General features: G+C 40.4%; 1 protein-coding gene across 3 annotated transcripts; it reads right to left on the bottom strand.

Annotated features, from left to right (window-relative positions):
* Positions 1-1068: 1068 nt before the first annotated feature.
* pcdh10a (protocadherin 10a) lies at positions 1069-25191 on the bottom strand. 3 transcript variants are annotated; one of them, XM_008408059.3, is made up of 5 exons: positions 22069-25190; positions 20675-20733; positions 19048-19154; positions 6030-6413; positions 1069-2772 (listed from the first exon to the last, which is right to left on the bottom strand). In XM_008408059.3, the coding sequence occupies exons 1-5, from the start codon at positions 24613-24615 to the stop codon at positions 2753-2755; spliced, it is 3117 nt and encodes a 1038-aa protein (XP_008406281.1). In that variant the 5' UTR covers positions 24616-25190; the 3' UTR covers positions 1069-2752. The 3 variants fall into 3 exon arrangements, with proteins under 3 accessions (XP_008406281.1, XP_008406292.1, XP_008406271.1); XM_008408070.3 differs by having other exon boundaries at positions 6253-6413; positions 22069-25189; XM_008408049.3 differs by lacking the exon at positions 1069-2772 and having other exon boundaries at positions 5660-6413; positions 22069-25191.

Below are 25191 nucleotides of genomic sequence, written 5' to 3'. Positions count from 1 at the left end.
TTGCAAGTTTAAAATGCACAGAAGAATGTAATGTTCTGTGCACTTTTTTAACTTGGAAAATGTTATATTGTGTACTACTGCAGCAAGCTATTTTGAAAATGGGACCTCACATGTAAAATTAAAAGAAACAAATACATTAACTCATTAGAATCACACTTTCAGACAAGATTTCAAGTTTAGATAAAGCACATTATGAAATCAGTGCTAAGTAGTAAGGACAAATGACAACTGAACCCCAAAAGTTGCTTTCTTAACTCTCCTAATCACCTTGTTGTTCCAATTTGAGGTTTGTTCAGTAACCGTGCTAACTTGCCACCAAAAAGTCCTTTTGCAGTGATAAGTATATCATTTCAACAACGGAGACGTTTTCTGTTCCCATTTATATCAACCCAGTTTTGCCCAGTTACATAGTTCAGCATATGACCTCTTTTTTTTCTTTCTTCAAGAAAGTTTTCCAGTCTCTTGAAAGAATTATTTTGGGGTGAAGTTTTAATCAGAAACCCAAAGGGCCCTAATTCACAGAGGCAGCCGATACATCAGTCATATGAAACGGTCACATGTATCTTTCTGCTCTTTAAAGAAGGCTATCTTGTGATGGAGACAAACTCAGCTCTGTTTTTAGGACATCAAGTGTGGGATTGCTGTGTCTCCCACATGACCCCACGCTTCACTTGCAGCTGATCCAGGACTTCTCTTCTTCTGCTTCCCCTGCTTATCTCTGTAAGCATGTGCCAGGCCATCTGAAGATCACGCTGGAGTGAAGGGGTAGGATTGGGATTTTATTTTTTTTTTAAAGAGTTATTGAGGTCAGGGAATGTGGAAAGTAGAGCAAGGCCATGGTGATTACATCTTGAAATTCCATGACATTCTTCCAGGACATCTGAATGTCTTTGCAAAAATAAGAACATGGAAAAAATAACAGAAGAACAAACGTCTGCACGTCTATATAAAATATAATTTAGGATTGTTGTAATGGTTCAATAAATTGCGAAAAGAATTTTAAACTTTGACTGGAAACTGGGTAAACAATACATGACACATTTTCAAGATGAACACAACACACTTAAGGAAACTTCAATGACACAGTTTATTTATCACCACTTTATCTGTGTATGTGTGTGCGTGTGTTTTTTCTTGTGTGTTTATGCGTGTATTTGCCATATTCATTTATGTATGCAACTTGTTTCTGTGTAATGCATGTGTCTTACTCATATGATTGTAAAACTTCTGAAATCTTGCTGGATTGTGATAGTTTTTTTTTTTTCCATCCTGTACATCACCAAATATTCTGCTTGGAAAAATACAATACAAGTCAAAACAACTTAAACGGTGTCTTTGCAGCACACAACAAGGCCTGGCATATGTAAACAGTGAAAAGTAACAATCGTTTAAAAACATTAACTTAACTGTTGGTTGGCGTAATGTTTTTAGAATATTCACTCCTCCTTTAAATAAAACAATACACATCTTGATTTTGTAGCACTTTGTATTATTAGATTGAGAGACATAATGAAGTGTAAAAACTAATCAATGGTTACACAGTTTTCAGAAAAAGTATATTGTATATATATATATAGTTTTATATATATATAGATATAGATTTATATTCATTTATAAGCTTTTAAAATAGTACAGTAAACACTTTGCACACATGATAAAAACCACTGAGTGTGTCTGATTGGTTATGTATAGGCCAATGGCATCAAGAGAACCAGATCTCTGTGATGGGTCATTACACTTTCTTTGCCGTCAGCTCAGGAAGGACCTTAAGAAACGATAAGAAGCATTTGAAAAATATGAACAAACGTGAAACATTCATTTTCTGGTATTTTATTCCTAAACTCAAAAATGAGATTCAACATTAACACAGTGATTTGTCCAAATCTCCTTCCTGAAGTGGCTAGCTAAGCTTGAAAGAGGACTAAGCCCAACTCTGGACCACAAGTTCCTGTCTAAAAACTGTGAGTTTGAATATTCTAGAGTCTGCACACTTGAACCACACAGAAAGAACAACAGAAACAAAAAAAGAGAAGGTATATAAAGACAGTCAAGTCAAAAAACCGGAGATACAGAATCTATAGTACTGCACTTGTTTGCTTTTTTTTTTTTTTTTTTAATTCCTGTACATTACTTACTCCTTCACGCTTTTTCTCGCTTTATCTGCTTGCTCAGTCTCTTGTTGTCAGTCTCCTTGTTCCCCCCAAAAACAGTCTCTGTACAGCTGGCTTAGTGGTGATTGTAGAAAGAGCTAAAGGGTTCAGTGTGACATTGGTTGAAGTTTGTACAGAAGCATTTTCTCTCGATGTAAACAGGCACACACATATTTCTAGAGGCTAACTCCCTCCCAGGCAGGGAGGGCAGGGGGGGAAATAACACCTCTCTAATTTAATTAGTCCCCCTTACTCACTTTGATATTTCAATTCCTTCACTTTGTAATCTTGTACCATTATAATCTTCATGTGGTCAAGAGTTTCATGCCGGTCTCAGTCCTGCTGAGAGAAATAAGGCCTTGAATTGCTCCTTGGGTATCAAGAGGTTTACAGCTACTCAGTAATTATTTCTCCTTTTTCCTCCCTCAGCAGCCACCGCCAAGGTTTCGTTACAGTTCGCCACCCGAGAAAATGAAGTTTTGCCAAGGTTGCTGCTGTCCAGGTTGCCGTTTGTTTTTGTTCTGTTTCACTGTCATTAGCATCAGTGTTGATGGTGTAGTACATAAATTCACGCTGTCTCCGACAGGTCTACGTGGAATGAGCTAGCAAATCCTTTTGCGGGCTGAAAAAAAAAAAAAAAAAAGAACACACACTCATTAAGACAAATGAAACCTTTTTTTTTTTTCCTGCAGGCTTTTTAGTGCCACAATCAACTAGAAATATTGTCTTTAGAAGGATGCATACCACAAAGAATATGTGAAGTTATTAATACACCCTAATCGCTGGTCCTTACAGTATGCTACTGTAAAGCTAATTTGGGAATGGAGCAAAAACACGTCTATCAGTCAGGATAAGTTGTCAAAACCGTGTGGTTGCTTAATGCATGTGTAACAGATACAAAGAGCTCTAATTGCTTCATTAATTATCAATAAATGGGTCATTAAACATTTACTAAACCTTTTACAAGCGAATCCTGATGATCAAAGGATTACCACAGAAGCGTTCACAGCTATTTTTAAATGCAAACATGACGACTATGGTTAACAGAGTCCCGCTTGAGATTACCTTTAAAAACTGAAGAAATTCTAGATTAAAAAGATAAGAGATAAGGTAAAGGTGAATGAAACGAATCAATTTTTCGCACCGCAAAGCGTACATCATGAACAGTTGCGCAGACCGTTTTAATTCAGAGTGAGAAAGACCCTAGAATCTAAAGCCTCAATGCTAATTACTTTTCAAACAAGCTGATGTGAAAGTGAAGGAATCGCTTGTCTCTGTTAAGTCACAAAAAAAAAGAAGACAAAACAGGTTATTGTGCTCGTCATTTACCTGAGAGACAGCCCACAACCAGCATGCAGGATCATGGATGATGGTGGTTAACATGGTGTTGAGATGACTGGAAATGACTTCCCCACTGAATGTGTATATCAAATCCATTTTCTACTCTTAGAGCTAATAGAATATTCATGTAATGTGGGAGCTTTGAAAGAATAGGCAGCTTGAAATGTTCTGCTCATCTACCTTTTTTTTTCCTTTTATGAAACCCATTCAGCTTATTTGGAAATGGAAATCCAAATCTTATTCCAATGCGCATCCATAAATTTCACTTGGCAAAGTGAAGTCACTTCATTCTCTGCTTATTTCCAACATTGTTGAAAAGAAATTGCGCGTCTGTGACTTTTCTAGCTGGAAAATCTTGAACTTGTGGTGTGAAGTTTTCCTCGTCATCCCTCTCTATGTCAGGTATTGATCCACAAGTAAGCAAGTATAGACACTTGGGTTCCTTTTCAGAGCAAAACGGACTTACTCCTTGTAAAGAAGAAGAAGCGTGGGCTGTGCGCTTCACCTCTTGAGCTATTCGGTAGGGAAGTCAGAATGCTCATGCTCAAAAATTATGATGAAAAAGTGAAGATAGATGTCCTCTACATTAGGAGATAGTCTGTCCTTCTTTTCCTTTCCTTTGTGTTCAGTCAAACTGCATCAAGTATTTAGCTTCTAGTAAAAGTACATCTCAAGAAACCAGAAATCTCTATTTCAGTAGTTCAGTCCAACACTTGAAACTCATTAATTACAGAGATGACCTAAAATAGAGATTACATGTGACGTTGTTAGGGCCTACTTTCATTAATTGTCCTTCAGACAGCTACTGACACCCTCTACATGAAGGGTAAGGTACAAAAGTTATGCGTTTAAGCATATTAGTGAAAGACAAAAGTGTGATTTAAAAAGTCACAAGAGTTAACAGGGAAGTTCTGGAACAATTGTAAAAATAGACTATTTAAAAATGTGTGGACGATCCATATATATTAACCAGACATATTTATATTCAAGATATGGGCTACAGTTGTTGCATCCTACATGTTACACTGAAGACGTCATCAGAAGGGTTTCACCTTATTAGAGGAGAAAAGGGGATTGAAATGTTACCCAGTGGTACAAAGTTCTCTTTTCATCCATTTTTTTTCACACTGGCTTAGTCCTTCTGGGTCAAAGGGTTGGTGCCTATCTCCTGGATCCAATGGGTGAAAAGAAGGGCATACCCTGCACAGGTTGTCAGTTTACTTGTCTAAAGTTTTGAAAAGACAAGTACCCTAGCAGGCATGATAGTGGAGGAAGCCTGAACACATGGAGAAAACCTACCAACAAAAAGAGAGAAAATGCTAGCTCCAAACGGAAAAACGCTGACCACAGGGCCTTGCTACAAATCAATGGTGGAACAAACTGTTTTGTTTTTTTTTAAGGTGAAAACATACTTTTTTTTTTTTTTTTTAGAAAAGTTTCCAGAAACAAGAGGAAGAGTAATAAGAGCCAGAATCCAGTCAGTGAGGATTTGGTTATCAGTGTCATCTGTTGGAGTTGGTTCGCTATGTTTTAGCTGATTAGAGATCAGTGGAAACATCAACCAGGACGATGTCCAGCACTTTCATCTGCTAACAAGTTTTATGGAGAGACTGGCTTCAATTTGTACCTGGACTTGACATCTGTCCACACTGCCAAGAGTACAAATAAATGCTTTAATGACATGACTGACCAGCAAACAAACCATTCAGAATCTATGAAGTACTGTAAAAAGAAACATCACAGCAAAGCCACAGCCCGATCACCTCTCTACCAGGCTGTAAGGATGCAATATTTCATGTAAAATGAACTATAATAATATACTGCATATACTGTGCAGGAAATGTGCAGTATATCTCAACTTCCTAAGAAACTAACTTTAGGATTTTTATGATCTATAAACCATAATCATTAAAATTAACATAAATACTTGAAATATATTACTCTGTATAATATATCTATATATAATGAGTTTCAGTCTTTGAATTGAATTACTGAAATAAATTGCCTAATTTACTCAGATGATCTTGTATGTCAGTGTGTGCTTTGCACATGATTCATGCAAGTGTGGCTGACCTTTACTAATATGAGCATCAGATAGGAAGGATTTTAAAGAGAGGGGTAATTTGGAGAAAGGGGGAAAAAAAGTGGCCACAGCAGAATAGCACGAGTCAAATTCCATTTTAGTTTATTTCAAAATAAGTCCTGTGATTACAGGCAGTATTTAGGGGTTATGGAGGGGTGAGGTTAGGTTAAGGATTTTATGTAGGTTTTGGAGAAAGGGGGTATGCAATTAATACATTTTACACTTGGAAAAAAAATCATATTACAAAAAGAAAAAAACCTACTGAGACAAAATACAAGAAAATATGAAGCCATATTCTTGAACACCTTCAAAAGCAGAAGAAATAAAAGTTGATAACCAGCATATAAAGTCCAAATCAGAATCAAGAGGTATATTCAATGTCCCCCTCCTTTAGTTTCTATACTGGACCAGACCAAAATCGTAGGGTCCCAGTGAGGTTTCATACTGATACTCACAGAGAAAGGTTGGTTTGTACGGTAGGGTCCCCCTATCATACTCTTTCCTCTCTAGCGTGCTGGAGCTGTACTGCTGCTGTTGCTGATGGAGGTGATTTTGAAGGCTGTGGTGTGACTGTGATCTTTGGCCGTCCTTGCCAAAGGTGGAGAATGACCTATCGTTGGACGAGGCGGTGGAGGAGGTCATTGTGAGTTGGTCGGATAGGTTGACGGAGCAGGGTACCTCAGTGTCGGGTAGCGTGGCGTCCATGCCAGGGACGTGCAGATTGCTGCGGTAGTCCGGCCCTTGGCGCCCATCTGATGGCACAAAGGACGGCATCCAGCAGCGGTCAGAGTGACCCAGGGCCTTGCACTCCTCTGTGCAGTTGGAGAACAGGTCAGCACCTGCGGAGAACATTCAAACAGGTCAGTCTAAGGTGGAAGCAAAACACATAAAGATTGAACGTTATACATCTGGCACTGAGGTTTAGAAGATGACAAAAAGAAGGAAGAATAAGACACTGTGATAGACTAAAGAACTGATGAAGAGAAATTGTTGCTTTTCTCCTCACCCCTTTCATTTAGAAAGAAATAAGCAATCAAAGTGATGCGAGGTAACGAAAGCACTTCGCCACCCTCACCACCCCGCTCATCTGTCATCCTCTGACACTCATTTGATTGTGAAACACCAAGAGACAAAACATGAATTCTTATTTCATAATCCTAAAAAAAATGACAATCACAGCAAGGAAATGTGACACAAAAGTGGACAAAATACTCAGTTGTTTAATTCCACTCTGTCAATCATCTTTAGAGAAAATGACTGATTGTAATAAACACAAAAGCTACAGCCAAAAAATTAGAACAACAGAAAGATGATCAAATTAATATCTGAAATTATATAATATAAGCACCGAGCCATGAATGGGGAAGAATATTGTTAAAGAATTAAGAATTAAGAGAAGTGGCAAATTGGAAAAACAGAGAATAACAGACATAAATGGCTAGAAGTCTATGTCTGCTACATGGGTGAACATGTAAATACTAAAACAGACTTAAACAAGTGATGGTTAAACATTAAACCAGAATTAAGAAATAGCTACCTAAACAAACAGTTGTTTTTTTTTTGCACCTTTTGCTGTCTTGCTGGAAATGTTGTCACAACACTGTCAGAAATTAGGTGGGTAAAAATGTGGATGTAGTTGTTTGCTAGTTGAGACTCTAACATACTAGTAGGCAGCTTCTCACATCAATGCTGATGAGGGAATCACCAATACTGATTCCCATATTATGTGATGAGAATGGATAATAAATGCAGACACCAGCTTATGTCAGAATATACTGACAATCAACAGTTGCAGTAGATACAAATGGAGACAATTCCACTTTGGTGTGATCATCTCACTGAATCTGATTCAGCTGTGAATGTTTCATGTTTGTTAAACATGGAAGGGCATGAATCAAACTTTTTACAACTTTTCATTTCTAGTAGTGCTATGACACAGCAACACAACATCATAAAATCCATCTGATGATGATTCTGATAAATACCACGATAGATTTTTCTCACTCAAACTTTATCCTCATGTGTACTTCGAGTACTCTCTGTGACCTCAAACATCATGGACCTTGTAACATTTGGGGGTTGTGGGAATCTACTGCATTGACATTCTACCCAATAGGCTGGATACTATATTGGCAGGCGTAGTGTGAACTTGAATCATTTGAAGTATATTAGCCATTTCACTGCATTCCAAACAGTCTGTTGCAGAATTAATACTGCTGCAATGACTATAGCTTTGCAATACATACAGCAACTCGCATTCGTAATTGAGAAATAATCATCCATCCATCCATTGTTTATATCTCATTTTCCCTACAGGGTCACACGGGATGTGGTACCTATCTCCAGCAATCACTGGCAAGCCATGATTGTAAGCATTTAAAAAAATACTTGATTGATAACTAATTATAACTGAATAAGTTGGGATGATAAAGACAAGAACTCTGGACTCCCCATTCGAAAAATTTGTAGATCATTAAAACTTACAGAGAAAGAAAAATGGGCAATTTATAAGACTGCCTTAAGGTTGATTGTGCACGTTGAATAATTTTTCACTTTTGTTTCTTATGTCAGATTGGATGCTACTGCTCTGCTTGTCTATGTATTTCAGACATGCCCCTTCTGTCTGATGGCAATTTAACAAGCTTCAAACTAAGAGAGTGTGGAGTTTCCATCATGCGCTCAAAACAATAAACTCATTCAACTTTTACCGCAAGCTGTTTGGAAACTTGCTGGACTGCCTATTTTGCTCCTAAGACTATATCTAACGTACATATATCTGCAGATATTGATCAGCAAATGGGTAAAAACATCAGTAATCCAAAGTAGCTTCACCTTTTTTTAATCCAAGCACAGACTTGAATGTCAAAGACAGTAATAGACCGAAACAAAATTTTAAAAAGTTCAAAAAAGGAACATCTTCACAAAGCAAAACCAATGAACTTATTAACTTTGATTTAACTCTTGGTGACATTCATTAGATCATTCTAATTTTAAAAATCTTTCAGCAATTCCCCAACACTTTTATCTTCCATTACAGTGTCAAAGAAATGCCACTGCGACTGATTCTGTTTTCTGTGTTTGTGTGCTTGGTGTGAATCTAATGTGGCAACTAATTGAGGCCCCCACGGAGTGCAAGAAAGGCAGTAAGACTGCACAGTGGACATAGAGCCAGTGAAGACACACGGCTCACAGGCAGTGAGGGCCAAACAGGCTCAGGGAGCCATCGATTTCACAGACAGCAACGACAGGCGGGAAAAAGGCGACAACACAGCAGGAACCATCAGGAAGGAGAAGGGAGACCTGCGCGGTCACAGATGGATAGAGTGATGGTCAGATCAAAACAGATGGCGATCAAAGAGGGGTTAAAGAGGCGGGCAGAGCAAGGAAAGACTTTCATTCAAATGAAAGAATGTTAAAAATATCTCACTACGGGGCATTCTCTAGTGGGCTGGTGTGCAGTCCTGGTAAATGGTCAATGTACCCGTACTTGTACATTTTTATCAGTTCCAGAGTCACACTACATTCAGTCATTCACCCATTCACATACACATTCACGCGCTGATGATAGCAAGCTACTGGATAGTAGCCACAACTGCCCAGGTGCAGTGTGACAGGGCACCGGTGCCACCAAGACATTCTCACCACCACCAGCAGACAAGGTGGATGAAGTGTTTTGCCTGAGGACTCAACAAAAGAGGTGGATGGAGCTGGGATCGTAACAACCAACCTGCTGATTACAGGATGAACTCCTACCGCCATCACTGCAAATCACTGACAATGGGTCGATCAGATACGTTGATACCAGTTGGTGGTGCAGCCATTGCTTGAAAATTGTTATTGTACTTTGAGTCAGAGAGTTTGTAAACGCTGCTAGACACAAACTTGTTTCCTCTCAACCTCTTCTCGTAAGTTACATGAACAATGCACCGCTTTGTACCCCATGTCCTGATTCAATATGCCTGAATGAAATAAATGGTGCATTAGCAGGCATCTGCATGTGCAGGTGCAGGTGACATGCTGAGAAGTTTCAAATGTGAGAGAGCTGTGTTTTATCTTGGACATAACTCAAGCCTGTAGGACAGCAGTCAATGAGGACTGAAGTTGAGCACCACTGATCTACACTATAGCATCATAGTGCTGGCTTTGTGAAAATTATTTTTCTTGTTCTTTACAATCATGCAATACTTTGTTTTGCAGTACTACATTAAATCTCATAAAAATGAAGTAACATGACAAAACACAAAAATGGTTCAATGGGTGTGAATACTTTTGGAGTGTATTGTAAACATATTGGACTTTTGTCTGTAACAGTTTTATAATGGTTAAGAAAATATGGAAAAACTTAGGGGCTAGTAGATGCAAAGACATACCTTCCTTATTTCATCACAAGATTCTCTTTGAACCCACGACCTGCATCTACAATTCTCTATTATTTACTTGAGTAAAACGTGCATAAAAAAGAGGAGATGTACAAAATCTCTCATTCATAGATGGCAGTTGCTTTCGTCTCTCGTCTACCCAACATGTTGCATTTTATTATTCACTTTTTTAAGACATCTCATACATATTCAGTTTGTATGCCCTTCTCCCATCCGAGAATCCCACACAATCAGCACAAATCAGGACTTTTGCTGCCAAAGGGTGCGTTAGTTTTCATCCCAACCTAGCACACAAGAAATGTCGCTCAGTAGAAGAAAGAAGGGTGGCTGGAAAAGTGGAGAATACTTATGAAGAAATCTCCAGAACTCCAAGAGGATCAGCACAGTTAATGCTGTTCTGGGCAGCTTTTGTAAATGCCAGCTATGTTTTTGAGAGCCATTTCCTTCAACATACACTCTGATTCACCTTTTATGCTGATGTATATTTATAGCATCTTTAAAGGTTGAATGCATATAAATCATTGCATTTCTGTAATGCCCATCAAGCTGTTGGCCTTTAGCCTTTTTTATAGGCTTCCCACAAATGCATGCACTCTCCTGACATAGAGGACATTGACCTCGGGTCCTCCTGTCATCTCTTTGCTATTGTGCTGCCAAGGTTTTCTGGAACCTGCAATGTGTGTGTTCTTCTAAATTTGGAAGCAAATCAGCAGAAGGACTAAAGCACAGGTGCAAAACTAACAAAGGCCCACGCAACTGTGGAGAAGGCAGGAACACTTGCACCTGGACGTGACAAAGCTGTTGCTAAAACCTCTACTGCCTTTTTCATTGCTGTAAAAAAAAAGACACAATAGTTCCTAGCTTATGATTCAGGACTTAAATGGCATCATTTTGGGAGTCTAGACTCCATTTGACTCTGTGTTTAGACTTGAGAAACCTAAACTAGAAATTTCTGAACTGAACAAATATTCTCTAAATTAGAAGATTTTGTTTTGTGAAGACATTAAAAAACTCCCAATAATTTTCAAGGATTTCTTGAGCCGAGGGCACCCCAAGAATTTAGACAAGTTAGAACATTGCAAAATATTATTTAAATCTATATCTAACTATCTGTATGGAATAATTCTTATCAGTTGATTATCATTTAGTTCTTGATATTTCTTATAACCAATTTTATTTGTTTTATTTAATTTATTCTTTCTATTTTTTTTGGGAGGCAGTCTTGTGTGCGTGTGTGTGACGGCAGAAGGGAGGGCTTGCCCAGGGCACCGCGCACAAGCCACCTCTGAATGAGCACATTTTACAGTCACATTTATTTGTAAATTTATTCCGCATCTATCAGTATCAAACTTAGAAAATGTCACATCAAAGCTCCTATTCTACCCAGAGAAACTTAAAAATAAATATTATTAACACCTAGGTTTGGCAGCCAACTCCCACTTGCATGAAAAGTACTTCCTAAACGTGAGGATATGTAAATATACATGAGTAAACAGACAGACAGGCTGTGCTCACATGAAACCGAGTGGCTGTTGATCCCCATGATGCACCTTTTCCTCCTCGGGCAGGAAGAAAAACAACAACCAAAACAGTGACTAGCAATGACAGGCCCTGCCAGCAGTCTCTTCTCATCGTGACCTCAACAGGCAGGAAGAGCACATGCTTGTTCTCTTTTTACACACACACACACACACACACACACACACACACACACACACACACACACACACGCACGCACGCGCACGCACGGTCTCCGAAGAGAAGATGCAAACGAAAGCACACATTATAAACACAATCTGTGTGTTAATAAGCAATCAGCACTTGGTTTTTTTCCCCCCACTTGCTTATTTTCTACATTACATCTCTGCATGTTTCTAAAATCCCATGTCGGCGCCATTTGACTAATTGCGCCGTCTGATCATACCTCCAACGACTTGGAGCGAGGAAATGAGGGGAAAACAAATTTCAGGGGAAAAAAATAAAAAATAAAAAAATCAACTCCATCTTGATATCTTTTTTTTTTTTTACAAGCACCCAGTTTGTGTTTGTTTCTTCCTCTAACTGTATCAGTCCATCTTTTCTTACGTCCTCCGTCTCATTTTCTGGCATATTTAATTTTCACTACTCATTTCCTTCTTCACCCTTTTAATCACTTTCCCTCATCCCCACCTAAATTACCCCCATGTTAGAGTTTGTCTTTTGTTCCCTACTTGTGCTTTTCATCTTGTTTTCCACAGCTTGAGAAATAATTCTGACGCAAGACGTGATCATTTGGACAACAACAAAGGAGCAGCACAACTTCCTGGTGAAGTCTGGTCAGCAAAACTGCAATGAGTAAACCAGAAACCTCCTTGGACCAAAACACACAAAGATGGCCTCCACTATATCTACTAATGACAGCCAGATAAATGGTGCCCAGCTATAATTTTCACTGTCTGCATCCCAGTATCTGAGCCAAGGGAGAGCCAGGAGAGCAGCTTCCGTACAAGTGTCAGTTTGATTAATATTTCCTCTTTTATACCGTTAGAGCAAAACGCTCAGGATGCCCATTGATTATTGATACATGCTTTGTGTTCTTTATAGCACTCCTCAATAAATGCAGCAAGCCTGTGTGCAGTGATATAGGATTTGCTTGGTTTAATACAATTCAGTTCAATTCAGTTTATTTATATTGTGCAAATTCACAACAAATTTCTTCTTGACGCACTTCACAAGAAAAGTCATTCCAACGTTTGTTTCCTGTTTCCTAAAAGGCTCTATTACCCAAATAACAGCAAACACAAAGTCATAAACCCTGTAAACCCAAAAGTAACAAATTCAATTCTATGATGATTTTAACAACCTTAATTGACACTATAAATGTATACATATATATATTTAACCTGGGTACATAGGAAGCCTTTTATCATCCTTGCCCTCATCAAGAAGTTTTAATATATACACATGCACATCCACACACACACACACACACACACACACACACACACACACGCACACACACACACACACACACACACACACACACACCCACACACACACACACACACACACACACACACACACACACACACACACACACACACACACACACACTGGACACACACATATGCACATAGCTTGAAAAAAAGCAAACTACAACCCATGGGTTCTTTCTGTTTTCCTGACACTCCACCATCATCGGGATGTTTAGTCAATAAACAACATTCAAAACGGCCACAGCAAAAAAACGACGCACACTAAGACAGTTTGGTTAATTGCTAAAGAGATGCTCTCTGTAATCTAATTGAAAAGCCAGCATTTTGATATATGCTGCAAACATTTGAGACCCAACACACAGTTTTGTAAGTTTACACTTTTTCCACAAAAGTCCTAACTGGAAGTATTTTCACTGTCTGAGCCTAATGAATAATTTATTTTAAAGTACGAGGTTGTTTACAGAGACTTCATAATCCATTTTATTTGTTTTTGGTTTGTTTATTTATTTTCTATATTTAAAATGTCTTCCAATTCCAGTGTTAAATGTTTTTCTTTTACAAATTAGTTTATTGATCTTTGAGAGGGCGTACTTGCATTAATACACCATTATCATCATATTAGCTGAAAACAGGTCTCAAAACGACAACATTACCATTGTCGCAGTCATTTCCGGGACAATTTATGGTAACACTTTATTTAAAGGGGTGTGCATAAGACTGACATGACACTGTCATAAACATGACATAACATCTGTCATGAACATAAAGAAGTCTTTATGAATGTTTATGACAGTTGTCATGAAGTGTCATTCGGTAAATAATGACACTTTTAATGCAAAGTTGCTCTAAAAGTTGCATTGAAAGTCCATTAAAAATGCCAACTTTGCATTAAATTATTATAATTTACAAAAATCATGCAATTTAAAATAAAATAAAATTCTCATGGAAAACTAACATACCAGTACCCATTTATGACTATGAATTCCACAGCATCGATCCCAATATACACACAGCAAGCGTGAGAGCAAGTGTTTATGCACACACAAATGGCTGCCACGTGGGATTCAGGAGTTTCTCAAACATGTATGGAAGAATCAAGGCATCAAGGCAACACTCGTATGTTTTTGATGAGGGAACAAGATAATAACACGATATAAAGCACAAAAAAATGATTTCACATAATACCCTCTCCCCCCTTTAAAACTGAAAACTCAGTGTCTCTGCATAGTTTTTTAAAGGCACATTGCTTCAACTTGGCAAGCATAAATATACCTATTATTTCCATCATTAATAAAGATTTTATTGTTTGGAAACATTATTCCTGTCATAAGACATTTTGGATGCATTCATCATCTCACATCTTTCTTGATTTCTTCTTAATAATTAGAGCTTTTCAACTTCCTAAATGCTACAAATTACATTTTTTTAACCAGTCACACAACTTTAACCTAAATATTTATACCTTTGCCTAGTTTCTGTCTTTAACTTCTCTTTATCTTTTAGGACTGGAAAAAGGGGTGTATCAAAGCCCTGTTACCTAAATTCCTCTGACAGCGTAGTGACACGGGGAACTGCAACTCAGTACACACCACTAATTCATAATCAGCCGTCTAATACACCGTTACCACAGTGATTTAATTGTACCATTTGTCACGGCTGTTGTTCGCACCAAAACAAACGTCATGATAATGATCGTTTCCAGTCTCCTTCCCGTCTCACAGCCTTCCACAGCTGATTGAACATTTCGAGGCGTCTATTTTTTTTTCTCTCTCTCCCACCTTAATTCTTCATCCGGTTTTATCTGCCACCTATTTTTCTGTTTTGCCTGCTCACCTTGCTGTCTTTTTCCAGACACAGGATGAGAGAAAACGGTGCCTAATTTTGGAAAAAGCAGGGTGGAGAAGTAAAAGGTGTGGCGCTCAATCAATACTGCTTTGGCTCCCGATGCAGCGGTGCCTCGCTCCAGACACCAGCTTTCAGAAAAGCCATTCGCTCACATTTTCAAGGTATACCAGCCTCACAGGCAGTGTCCCTTTGATTTAAAACGACATCAGGAGACTTATTTTCTAAAGTGTCAGACGAGCGGCCGAGCGGGAAGCTACGACAGGTGTAGTTGATGATATGCCAACTGGAAATGGTTTCCCCCTTGATTTGAAATATTCCGAAGGTGCACCAAAAAGGGGAGAATGTGTGGCATGTTCCCATGTGGAAACCTTGCCTGTAACCCTCCTTTGATAATTGCTATGCAAAGGATCTGGAAATGAATTACTGATCAGTGGAGTGTTACAGAGAGCCAACGTGTGAGGGAGACAGAATGAAGGATGAGACCCTGACAGAAAACCAGGAAGAGAATATGTGTGTGTCAGACAAGCTCATGCACCTTCACACCGAGAATGAGAGCATGCATATATTCATGTGGAATACATTTGAGCTTATGCATGTGTACAGTCTGCCTTCTCAAAAAGTCACTTCAAAAATTCCTTAATTTATTTATGGGGATAAGTTTTACTTACTTACTTATTTATTAATTTAGTTGTTATTTCTTTTATACCAGCTTTTGCATTTTGGTTACCTTAAGAACACAGTCAGGACAAAGTAAAGTGTCTTGTAAAAGTCTTAATACGCCTTTTTGTACATTTTGAAACATTGCATACAATGTATTTTAGTGGTTTTTATTATGGCTGGGAATTAATTTAAATATTTGTTTTTTGAGATTGCATTACAGAACAATTCAAATTGCATTGTGGAATTTAAATCCATATGTCATCTTCACTGGTGCAACTGAATGCAGCCCATAATGATTTACCGGCTATGTAATCCTGCCCTTTCCTTGTGTTTTGCTGGTAGTGGGAAGCCATTTATTGACAGGGGTTATGTCATTCAACAGTGGAGGATAAGACAACTATCAGCACGGCGAACTCTGCTTTTAAAAATAAACTTGATAGACGACTGTTACCACATAGGACTAACATTTAAAATCTAAAGCCAGAGAATATCAAAGACGGAATCAGACATACCAAAAAGTAAGAGAAACATAACAAAACAGCTGAACATGCTTTTAAAAATTCTAAAATGTTGTTTCTGTTCTTATATTGCTTTTTGTTTAGACTGGGAGAAAGAGGTCAAGAAATACTCTAAGTCACTGAGAGGTAAAAATTCCAAAATGCAACTGACTGTAAAGAGTGACACAGACAGAGGTTGAACACCTCTGAATATATAACTAATACAATATAGAAGTAGCCTTTTTGGCTACTTGGAAAATATAGAAGAAGCCTATTTTATATGCAATTATCTTGCATGATTTACAAAAGTGTGAAACTTTTAAATGTAACTGCATTTCAATCTCTATGATGAAAGTCAAGACACTCCACTTTCTATTAAGTTAAGAAATTACTCCTCATCATAATCCAAAATGCATTTCTTAAAATTGAAATATGTTGCGTATTATTTTATAAACTGCTTGAGACACACACCAACAGACTTGAAGCTGTTATTACAGTGACAGATGCTACTATAAAGCATTGGCTCATGGGACAGATGCAAGTCAAAATACAATGACATTTGCAATTATAACCAGAATAATTATGGAAAAGTTTAGAAGATATGCGTAGTTTTGCAAAGCAACGTACTATATGCTATAAACCCTCTGAGAAAATCAACATTCCCATTGCATTCTGCTAATAAATTACTCTGAGACAACCGAGCAGTGTCTGTGTTATGGAAATACTGTCTATACTAGGCACAGTTCCAAGCAGCACCTTCCACTCTCTCCTCTTACACTTAATACATTCAGGCCCCTTCGGAGCACCATTTCAAAGGAGAGTGCCGTTGCGATACAGACATTATCACATAGACCTGCTTTCTTTAGACATAACACATACAAGCACACACACACACACACACACAATCAGGTTACATTTAGGTATCAGGCACACACCTACACCTTAAATCAGACGGTGGTATACCTTTACACCCACACAGACAAACATACAGTGCCTGGTTTTGTTTACGGAAGTGTGTGAAACTCAAGTGTCCGTCTTTCCAAAATACCAGTCGTGTGGTATTACCACCCGTCGAGTGCTAAGCTGTTCTCTTCTAAATCCAACATGAGGAACAAATGTTGATTTCCCTTGTATGAAATACACAGTCGAAGCACCAACTGTGTATACTCCCCTGCTTGTGCCAAATGAGCAAAGCACTGAGCCAAAAAAAAAAAGAAAGAAAAAGGCTGAAGAAACATGTCATTGGTTCAGAAGTATAATGCCTGTCACTGTGCTCCAAAAGCTAGCAAATTGGAATTCAAGACAATTTTCCACCTAAAATAAGTGTTATACTACAGTCTCGGGCATGTCTTGAAAAATCGTGTCAGGGCTGAGTTCTTCCTAAAGTTGGAGACTATGTGCTAGGAGGACATGTTAAGATGTATATTAGATATTCTCCCTGTTATCCCCTCACTTTCTCTTAGTCCTTTTGTCCTGAAGGCCAATGCAGAAACAATTTATCACATAAAATATCTTTAAGCACATAAAAAATATATATGTTTAAACATCAGCCTTTACATCTATTTCACTAAGCAATGAGCTCCTACAAAAAAAAAAAAAAGGAGACTTGGATTTCTTCCAAAGCTGCATTTCAGTTGCGCATAGTTTGACCTTCCCAACCTGTTTTATAAGCGAGGGCAGGGAGTGACACCAGTGCTGCATACCCACTCTTTATTTAGGCTCAGTTCATTAATAATGTCAAACACTGCAGAGCCTAATGAGAGGCCCATTCACTACCTAACAACGCCTATCGGATCTCATCTCTATTTGTATTCCCCGCACCGCTACGATATTTGGCAAGCTGTGGTCTAGACAGGGGTCTTACATGCGTCACGTGGAGCATTCCCTCACAAAGAAAGGGCAGTTCAATATGAAATTAGATTTTGTATTGCTCCACTTTTTTGTCTGACTCTAGCATGATCAATAAACAGGTACTAACTAAATAGAGTTTTAGAGAGAATGAAGAGAGGCTTAAGATAAGATCCGCTAACCTTCTTTGCAAAGAAATCCATCATGCTGTAAGGGCAGATAAGGAATGAGGGTCTGCAAATGAACCCCGGGTGAGAACATAGGTGGGGGTATGTAAGCTAATTCAGACATTTTGGCTTTATTAAACTCACGCTGAACATACAAAAATCTGGTAAATCAACAAAAGAAGAGGGTGTAAAATAAATAAGTGTGCCTGAAAAGCTGAATCTAGACTAAAGGTGTCTGAGGTCAAATAAAACACTCGTAAGAAAAACAATACATATTTTAAAATTATCATGAAAAAAAAATTATGTGCTTTTGTTATCACTCTCTCTTACGGCGGTCGACCCTTAGTAAAATCTATTGCAACAGGCTCTCCTTTGAGGTCACTTTATTAATTATAAAACAATACCCCAAGCTCTGAATGTCTTGCCTAGAGCAGTTTTTAGAAGATGCAAAAAAAGGCAAGTGGATACCATTGCAAGCCTACAACGACATGGTGGTCCACCAAAAGCATTAATCAGAGAAGTAGCCAGAAGAGCCATTGTAACTCTGGAGGCACGCAGGGATGGGTAAGTTGCTTAGCGTTTGTACAACATATTGACTCTAGGGTTGATTGAAATGCTTCTCATTACATCAATTCAGCTTTCATGCGGTTCATTTTCTCTTGACTGAGCCTATTGATTTGTGCAACTAAAGCTCTGTGGGCCCCACACAGCCTCACTGCAAGTCACTGTCCTTTCAGCACCACACTGCTGAAGAAGTAAAGGCCAGAGGGAAGAGATTTCCACTGATACTCTTTTTGCCAGTCTTTTTGCAAGGCTGTGAGTTACAATCAACACATCTGGGGCCTGTTCATACCAGCCAGTAACCTCTGAGCTCAGGGCCTACCCGCACATTCTGCAAATTAAGGAAATGAAAAAATCAACGATCCGCACCAACAACTTCACATTATCCTATTCACAATTGCAAACTCACAATGCTGAAACGGATCAGGGAGGTGTGTGTGTGTGTGTGTGCGGGTGTGTGTGTGCGTGTGTCTGCGTGTGTTTGTGTATGTGTGAGGGCAGAAATGGCGGAGTAATTATTATGAGATGTGGATAAACTCACCGGCTGAGTGACCCCGGTTTGTTGCGTCGTGGTCGCTGTCGCCCTGTTCACTGTCGCCGTGACCACTGTCTTTAGAACTGACAATGTCTGCCTCTTGAAATGCAGAACTACAAAGAGGTCCAGAGAGGGGATGGGGGGGAGCACAGACAGAGGAAGAATGAATATGGTTGTGAGGCAAAAGACACACAGAGTGTGGAGGAGGATTAAATGAGAGGGCAAAGAGACAGAGAGGAAGAATCAGAAGTCAAGACCACGTTAATGCGGTCACGGTAGCCATCAAGAGCCTAAATTGGATGTTACACATGGCAAGTAATGAAATCCAGCATTAGAGCTTTAATAGACGCCGCTGTGTCAGTTATGGGACTCATGCCAAATTGAAGATGAACGTTATGGATATGTTGGGAACAGTGCAGGCTCTTAAAACCGCAATTAACGATGTGGATACTGATGGGTGTAGTGCTCATGTTAGAGCTGGTCCGAGGCTGTACAGGAGCCCTAGGCAGAACCTGATTTGGGACCCATCCAAGTATCCTCAGTCACCAAATCCAAACAATGTTCTCTTTATATTTAGATATATAATCCATGTTTAAATCTCAGACATTATGCATCTAACGTAGCTACTGTTATAGCAGCTTCTATTTTTATTTATTTGCTTGTTGGATTACTGTTCCATATAAAAAGGTGGAGCATATAAACAGTTATACCACTTTGAAGACATTAACCTTTTCAACAACAAAATAAAATATTTAAAAAAAGACTGCAGATTTACAAATTACATATATATGTATATATAGTGTGTGCGTGCTCTGGTACTCCTGGGTGTCCCCTGAAGACTTTGGAGGCCCTAAGCAGCTCCTTTGTTTACTTATGCTTTAGGCTGACTCTGGTTCATTTTATAGGATTTAGGAAGAGACTACGCCAAACAAGTTAGCATCCCATTTGCAGCTTATTAAGTATCACTTCATTCAAAAAATTATCTGGAAAAAGATTTAAAATTATACTTTATTGTTTTCACAATCTTAATAAAGATTTCAAAAATTATAAAAGGTTGGAAAATAATTGTGTTTGGGTGGTGGAGCTTTTAAGATGGACTCCATGTAAAATGGAATCCAGGCAGAAAAAAAAGAGATAAAACACCCCTGTTTTTTTTTTTTTTTTACAAAGTTAAATATGGTTCACAATTCACAAACAGTATTTTACAAAAGCTGTCCTTTATGTAAAATAAGGTTGCTGAACTTTGACCGCTCTAGGTAGCGTGGTTTTTAAGCTGAGTCCGATGTAGGATGCTCTGAAACAAGAAATCCTCTCAAAATTGCTATGGATCATTTAAATACTGAAACAAAGACACATAGAATATAAAGTGAACCTATTATAATATTGTTCAGTTCTAACATAGGTATTTTTTTTTTTTTTAACTAGAATAGACTCAAGAAAATGTAGCGAAATAGCCCTTCGGCCAAGCGCTGCATTTGGATACTGACTTCAGTGTCATGAAGAGACTGTGGATCAATGACAGCCTGTTGAATGTCTTGTGATGGTGGATCACAAGACATCGTGGTGGTGACTAGGCCAACGTGAAATGGGATGAATGTGTATGCATGCATCACATCGTGTGTTTTCCCACTACCTGTTGACACGCCTGGGTCTGTCCACCAGATAGCTGAGTTCTGCTCGTTGATGTTTTGTCTGGAAAGCCAACAGAAACACAGATGTGATCACAACCGATGCAAACAGGCAGATGATTCAAATGCATAATCATAGTTCAAGACTATAAAGATAGAATGTGAGACTGAGTCAGGAGAAGCTCTGGTGGAGCTTCTCCACCAGACATGGGTTACTGATTATGTGTGCATTCACTTGGTGAGAGTCGGCAAGAGGAGATGAGAGCAAGGGTTGTGGTGGGGGGAGTAGATTAGGGAGGCGTAAATGATTGAGACGCCTGATGCTGAAACTGAACAACCTTTGTTCACGGTGCTGCCGTGCTGTGTCGTGCGCGGAATACTTAACACACAGAGGACTAGGGGATGTGACTGGCTGGTCTGGCTCAACTCAAGCCAAGCAATCAACAAAAAAAAGCCACCAACTCTCTCTGCAGATCCATGAGCAAAATGCACAAGTGGTGCCACTCTTGGGGGTCATAAAGCCTTTGTACAACATACAAGTTCATAAAAAAAGTTCATAAAAACATTACTAATGTTAACTGCTGTTAACATTCACAGGTAAAATGATGTGCATAACAACTTTTATAAATCAATGTTAGGTAAGCAATTACAAGCTTATATAAGTGTCTGAATTTGCATAACAAATCACCCAAAACTTATTATAGTAGTGGCATAGCAAAATACCAAAACAAAACTCACACAGTTATGGGTTCTGATTTTCAATGTGCCCACCCGATTATTTGTGGTCCCCATCCGGCCTGCCCTTTCTGGATACGCCCCTGGCCCAACCTGAGCTTGTCTCCGTTGCTGCAACAGACTGGATTCCCCCAGCAATACCTTCCTGTTGCATTGCTCCGGCTAATTGTTGTAATGCTGCACAAAATAACTAACTTACCATGCGTTGTTTGATTTTACTTAGGATAAGAAATGAAAAACCATGTCTAAACCTACACTTTAATATTGTCAAGAAAGAAAATGATCATAAAAAATAAAACAGTCTATTCTATATGTGTTGTTGTCATGAGTTAAAATTCTAGTCTTTTTAGTGCGGTGTATAAAACCTGAAACTACATAAGTCTATTGGATTATAAAATACCACTTGAGATTTAACAACTGACATGTCCAATCACCATTACGCATAACAATGATTAAAGGCCACTGAGCACAGTAGCCAAGTCAATTGCAGAACCCTTTTTCAAAAGACTTCTACTTTGCGCGATCTGAATTGATAACGCACTTTAACCGAAAGCAAACGCAGTTGGGAAGGTCAGCCCGTGAAAAATGCGGTTTTCCACACTTTTAATACATTTTACGCATGGGCGTTAGGTTGATTCTGAGGTCACAGTGTCTGCTCTCTTACCTCACTGGAGAGAATGCTGCCGTTAGATATAATGTCCGGTTGCTGATCACTGTAGCCGGTCACTATTGCCCCGCAGGGGTTGGTGTGATCAGCGTCGTTGCTGCGGGAGGGGCTGCACGGCTTAAGGAACATCAGATCCGTCTTGGCAGACTCCGGTGTCAGGCACACCTGGTAGCAATAGGAGTTCTGGTTTTGGTGGTGGTGGGAGCCAAACCCGCCTCCCACGCTCCCCACCCCAGACTCCTCCACTGGCACCTGCCCGACGGGCCCAACTCCCGTGGTCACGTTGGTGCTCTGAACCAGCATGATGTCGGATTTACTCAGCTTCTTCTGCTTCCTGCCGCGGCTCTGCCTGCTGCAGCAGGAGCCACAGCACAGGCAGCAGTCACCGGCCAACAGGCACGTGTACAGATTGAGCTTCTTGTCCTTTTGACAGCGCACGGCCAGCACTATCATGGCCAGGAGGAATATAAAGGACACGGAGCCCAGGGCGATGATGAGAATCAGGGTGAGATCAAGAGAAGTCTCTTTAGCCTTGGAGGCCGAGCCGCGGTCCCCACTGCGGCCCTCCACCACGCTGTCCACTAGTATTACGCTCACACTGGCGGAAGAGGAGAGAGGAGGCTGCCCGTGGTCCCTCACCTCTATCAGCAGGTCGTAAAAGCCCTGTGGGTCCCGCTTGGGGGAGATCCTGCGCGCCGTTCTCAGCTCCCCGGTCCTCCAGTCCATGCGAAACATTCCCATCTCATTGCCCCGCAGGATGCTGTAGGACAGCCGTGCGTTTTCGCCGTCATCTGCGTCCATGGCCACGATGCGCGTCACCAGGTATCCAGGCTCCGCGGAACGCGGCAAGTGCTCTTTAGCCGTGCCGTTTTTACCTATAGGGGCTATGACGCTGGGAGCGTTGTCATTTTGGTCGACTATGATGACGTTAACGGTGGCATTGGAGAACAACTCGACAGCACCTGAGTCCTTAGCCTGGACCATGAAGCTGAACTCCTTCAGCTGCTCATAATCAAAAGAGCGCAGCGCGTAAAGGTAGCCGGTGTCTTGGTTTATGGAGACATACGTGTCAACAGACATTCCCTGGATGTCACACTCCAATATGGAGTAGGTAATTAAAGAGTTCTGTCCTATATCAGGGTCCAAGGCGGTCACTGCGTGAATGAAAGCGCCAGGCACATTGTTCTCAGTCACATAGACGTCATAAACAGCCTGCGTAAAGCGGGGCGCGTTGTCATTCTCGTCGGAGACGTGCACCTTAATTGATTTGCTGGTGGCCAACGAGGGCTGACCTTTGTCTGTGGCCACGATTGTGATGGTGTACGATTCCGTGTTCTCCCTGTCAAGGGAGCCGTCCGTTACGATGGTGTAGTAATTTTTAAACGACGATTTCAACTTGAAGGGGACGTCGCCCATGATCTCACAGCTCATCTGACCGTTCTCACCAGAGTCTCGGTCCGAAACGCTGAAGAGGGCAATAACGGTGCCCGGGGCGTGCTGCTCGCTCACAGACTCAGTTACGGTGCTGAAGCTGATCTCCGGTGTGTTGTCATTCACGTCCACAAGTTTGACCAGCACTTTGCAGTGCGCAGGGACGGCGTTAGCCCCCAGATCTTTCGCCTGGACGTTGATCTGGTGCGTGTTGCTCTCTTCGTAGTCCACCTCGCCGGCCACTTCTATCCTGCCCGTTCTTTCGTCGATGTTGAACAAGTCTTTTATCCGCGGGGTGTTGTGGCTGCTAAAGGAATAAATGATTTCTCCGTTTAGTCCCTCGTCTACATCCGTGGCGTTTAGCTGGATGACTAGGGTCCCCACGGGTGAGTTTTCCCGCAGGTTAACCGTGTACACGGACTCATCGAACGTGGGAGCGTTGTCATTAGAGTCCAGAACTTTAACTTCCAACAGAGCCGTTCCGGTCCGCTGCGGGACGCCCCCGTCCACAGCCGTCAGGACATAGCGATGGACCGCCTTCTGCTCTCTGTCCAGCGGCTTCTCCAGCACCAACTCCGCGAATTTGGTCCCGTCGCTCTGCGTCTGCACGTCGAGGGAAAAATAGTTATTGTTGGTTATAGCATACGTGCTGAGCGCGTTGGTGCCAACGTCGGGGTCGAAGGCGTTCTCCACGGGGAAACGAGTCCCGGGTATGGCACTCTCAGATATTTCCACGAAAATGTCCGGCTCCGGAAAGCTGGGCGGATTGTCGTTGACATCCTCCACCTCGATCTCCACGCGGAACAGCTCCAGCGGATTCTCCAAAAACACCTCCAAGTGCAGCAGGCACGGAATGGTCTGCTTGCAGATTTCTTCTCTGTCTATTTTCTCTTTCACAACCAGAGCGCCGTTCTCCAAGTTCACCTCCAGATAAGGTGTCCGCGAACTTGGCACCGTCTGGAACCGGCGAGCGGAAAGTTTGGTAATGTCCAAGCCTAGATCTTCTGCGATATTCCCAACTACGGTGCCAGGCTCTCGCTCTTCTGGCACGGAGTAGTGCAGCTGACATAGAGCTCCATTCAGAATGGAGAGCAGAAGTATTAACCAAATCATCTCCCCTCTCACTCTCCAAGTGAATATCAATGCAGAAAAAAAAGAAAAAAAAAGTGTTATTCCTTTTTCCTACAAGATATGTGCATTTCCAATCTTCCCTGGCAGGAAAAAAACAGCAAAACAAGCTGCAACAAGGCTGTCCGAGTCTAAAAATCTCCTCCTCTGCCTCGGGTCAGTGGAACATTTAGTCGTTTCTGCTTTGAGAAGTGCAGCCATTTGATCCGAGCTTCTTAGTTTTAATCAATTCTGCACCCGGTCTATGAGTTTTTGGTATCAGCGCACACAGTCGCAAGCTTGAGCCAACATTCCTTGTGCGCAGAACGAACTCCCCCCTTCACTGAAAAGTCAGGAAAAAAGAACATAAAAAAACTTTTAAAATCCTTGTGTTGAAAAACATTGTCAAAAATAAAGTAAATAAATAAAGCGGTTCGATCTCTTTTTTTTTCTTTTCTTTTTTTTAAGATGCACGAACAATGAGACTTTCTCTGTGAGGATTTAATCACTGCGCCTTAGCGCTCAAAGCGGATGATGCTCTCATCTCTGCTTCTGGAAGCCGAGTGTGAGCGGCGGGGCTGG

Source organism: Poecilia reticulata, chromosome 1 (assembly GCF_904066995.2).
Source record: "Poecilia reticulata chromosome 1, P_reticulata-male-v2, whole genome shotgun sequence".
Lineage (NCBI taxonomy): Eukaryota > Metazoa > Chordata > Actinopteri > Cyprinodontiformes > Poeciliidae > Poecilia > Poecilia reticulata.
Note: the sequence above shows the minus strand (reverse complement) of the source record. Positions and strands in the feature narration are given on the sequence as shown.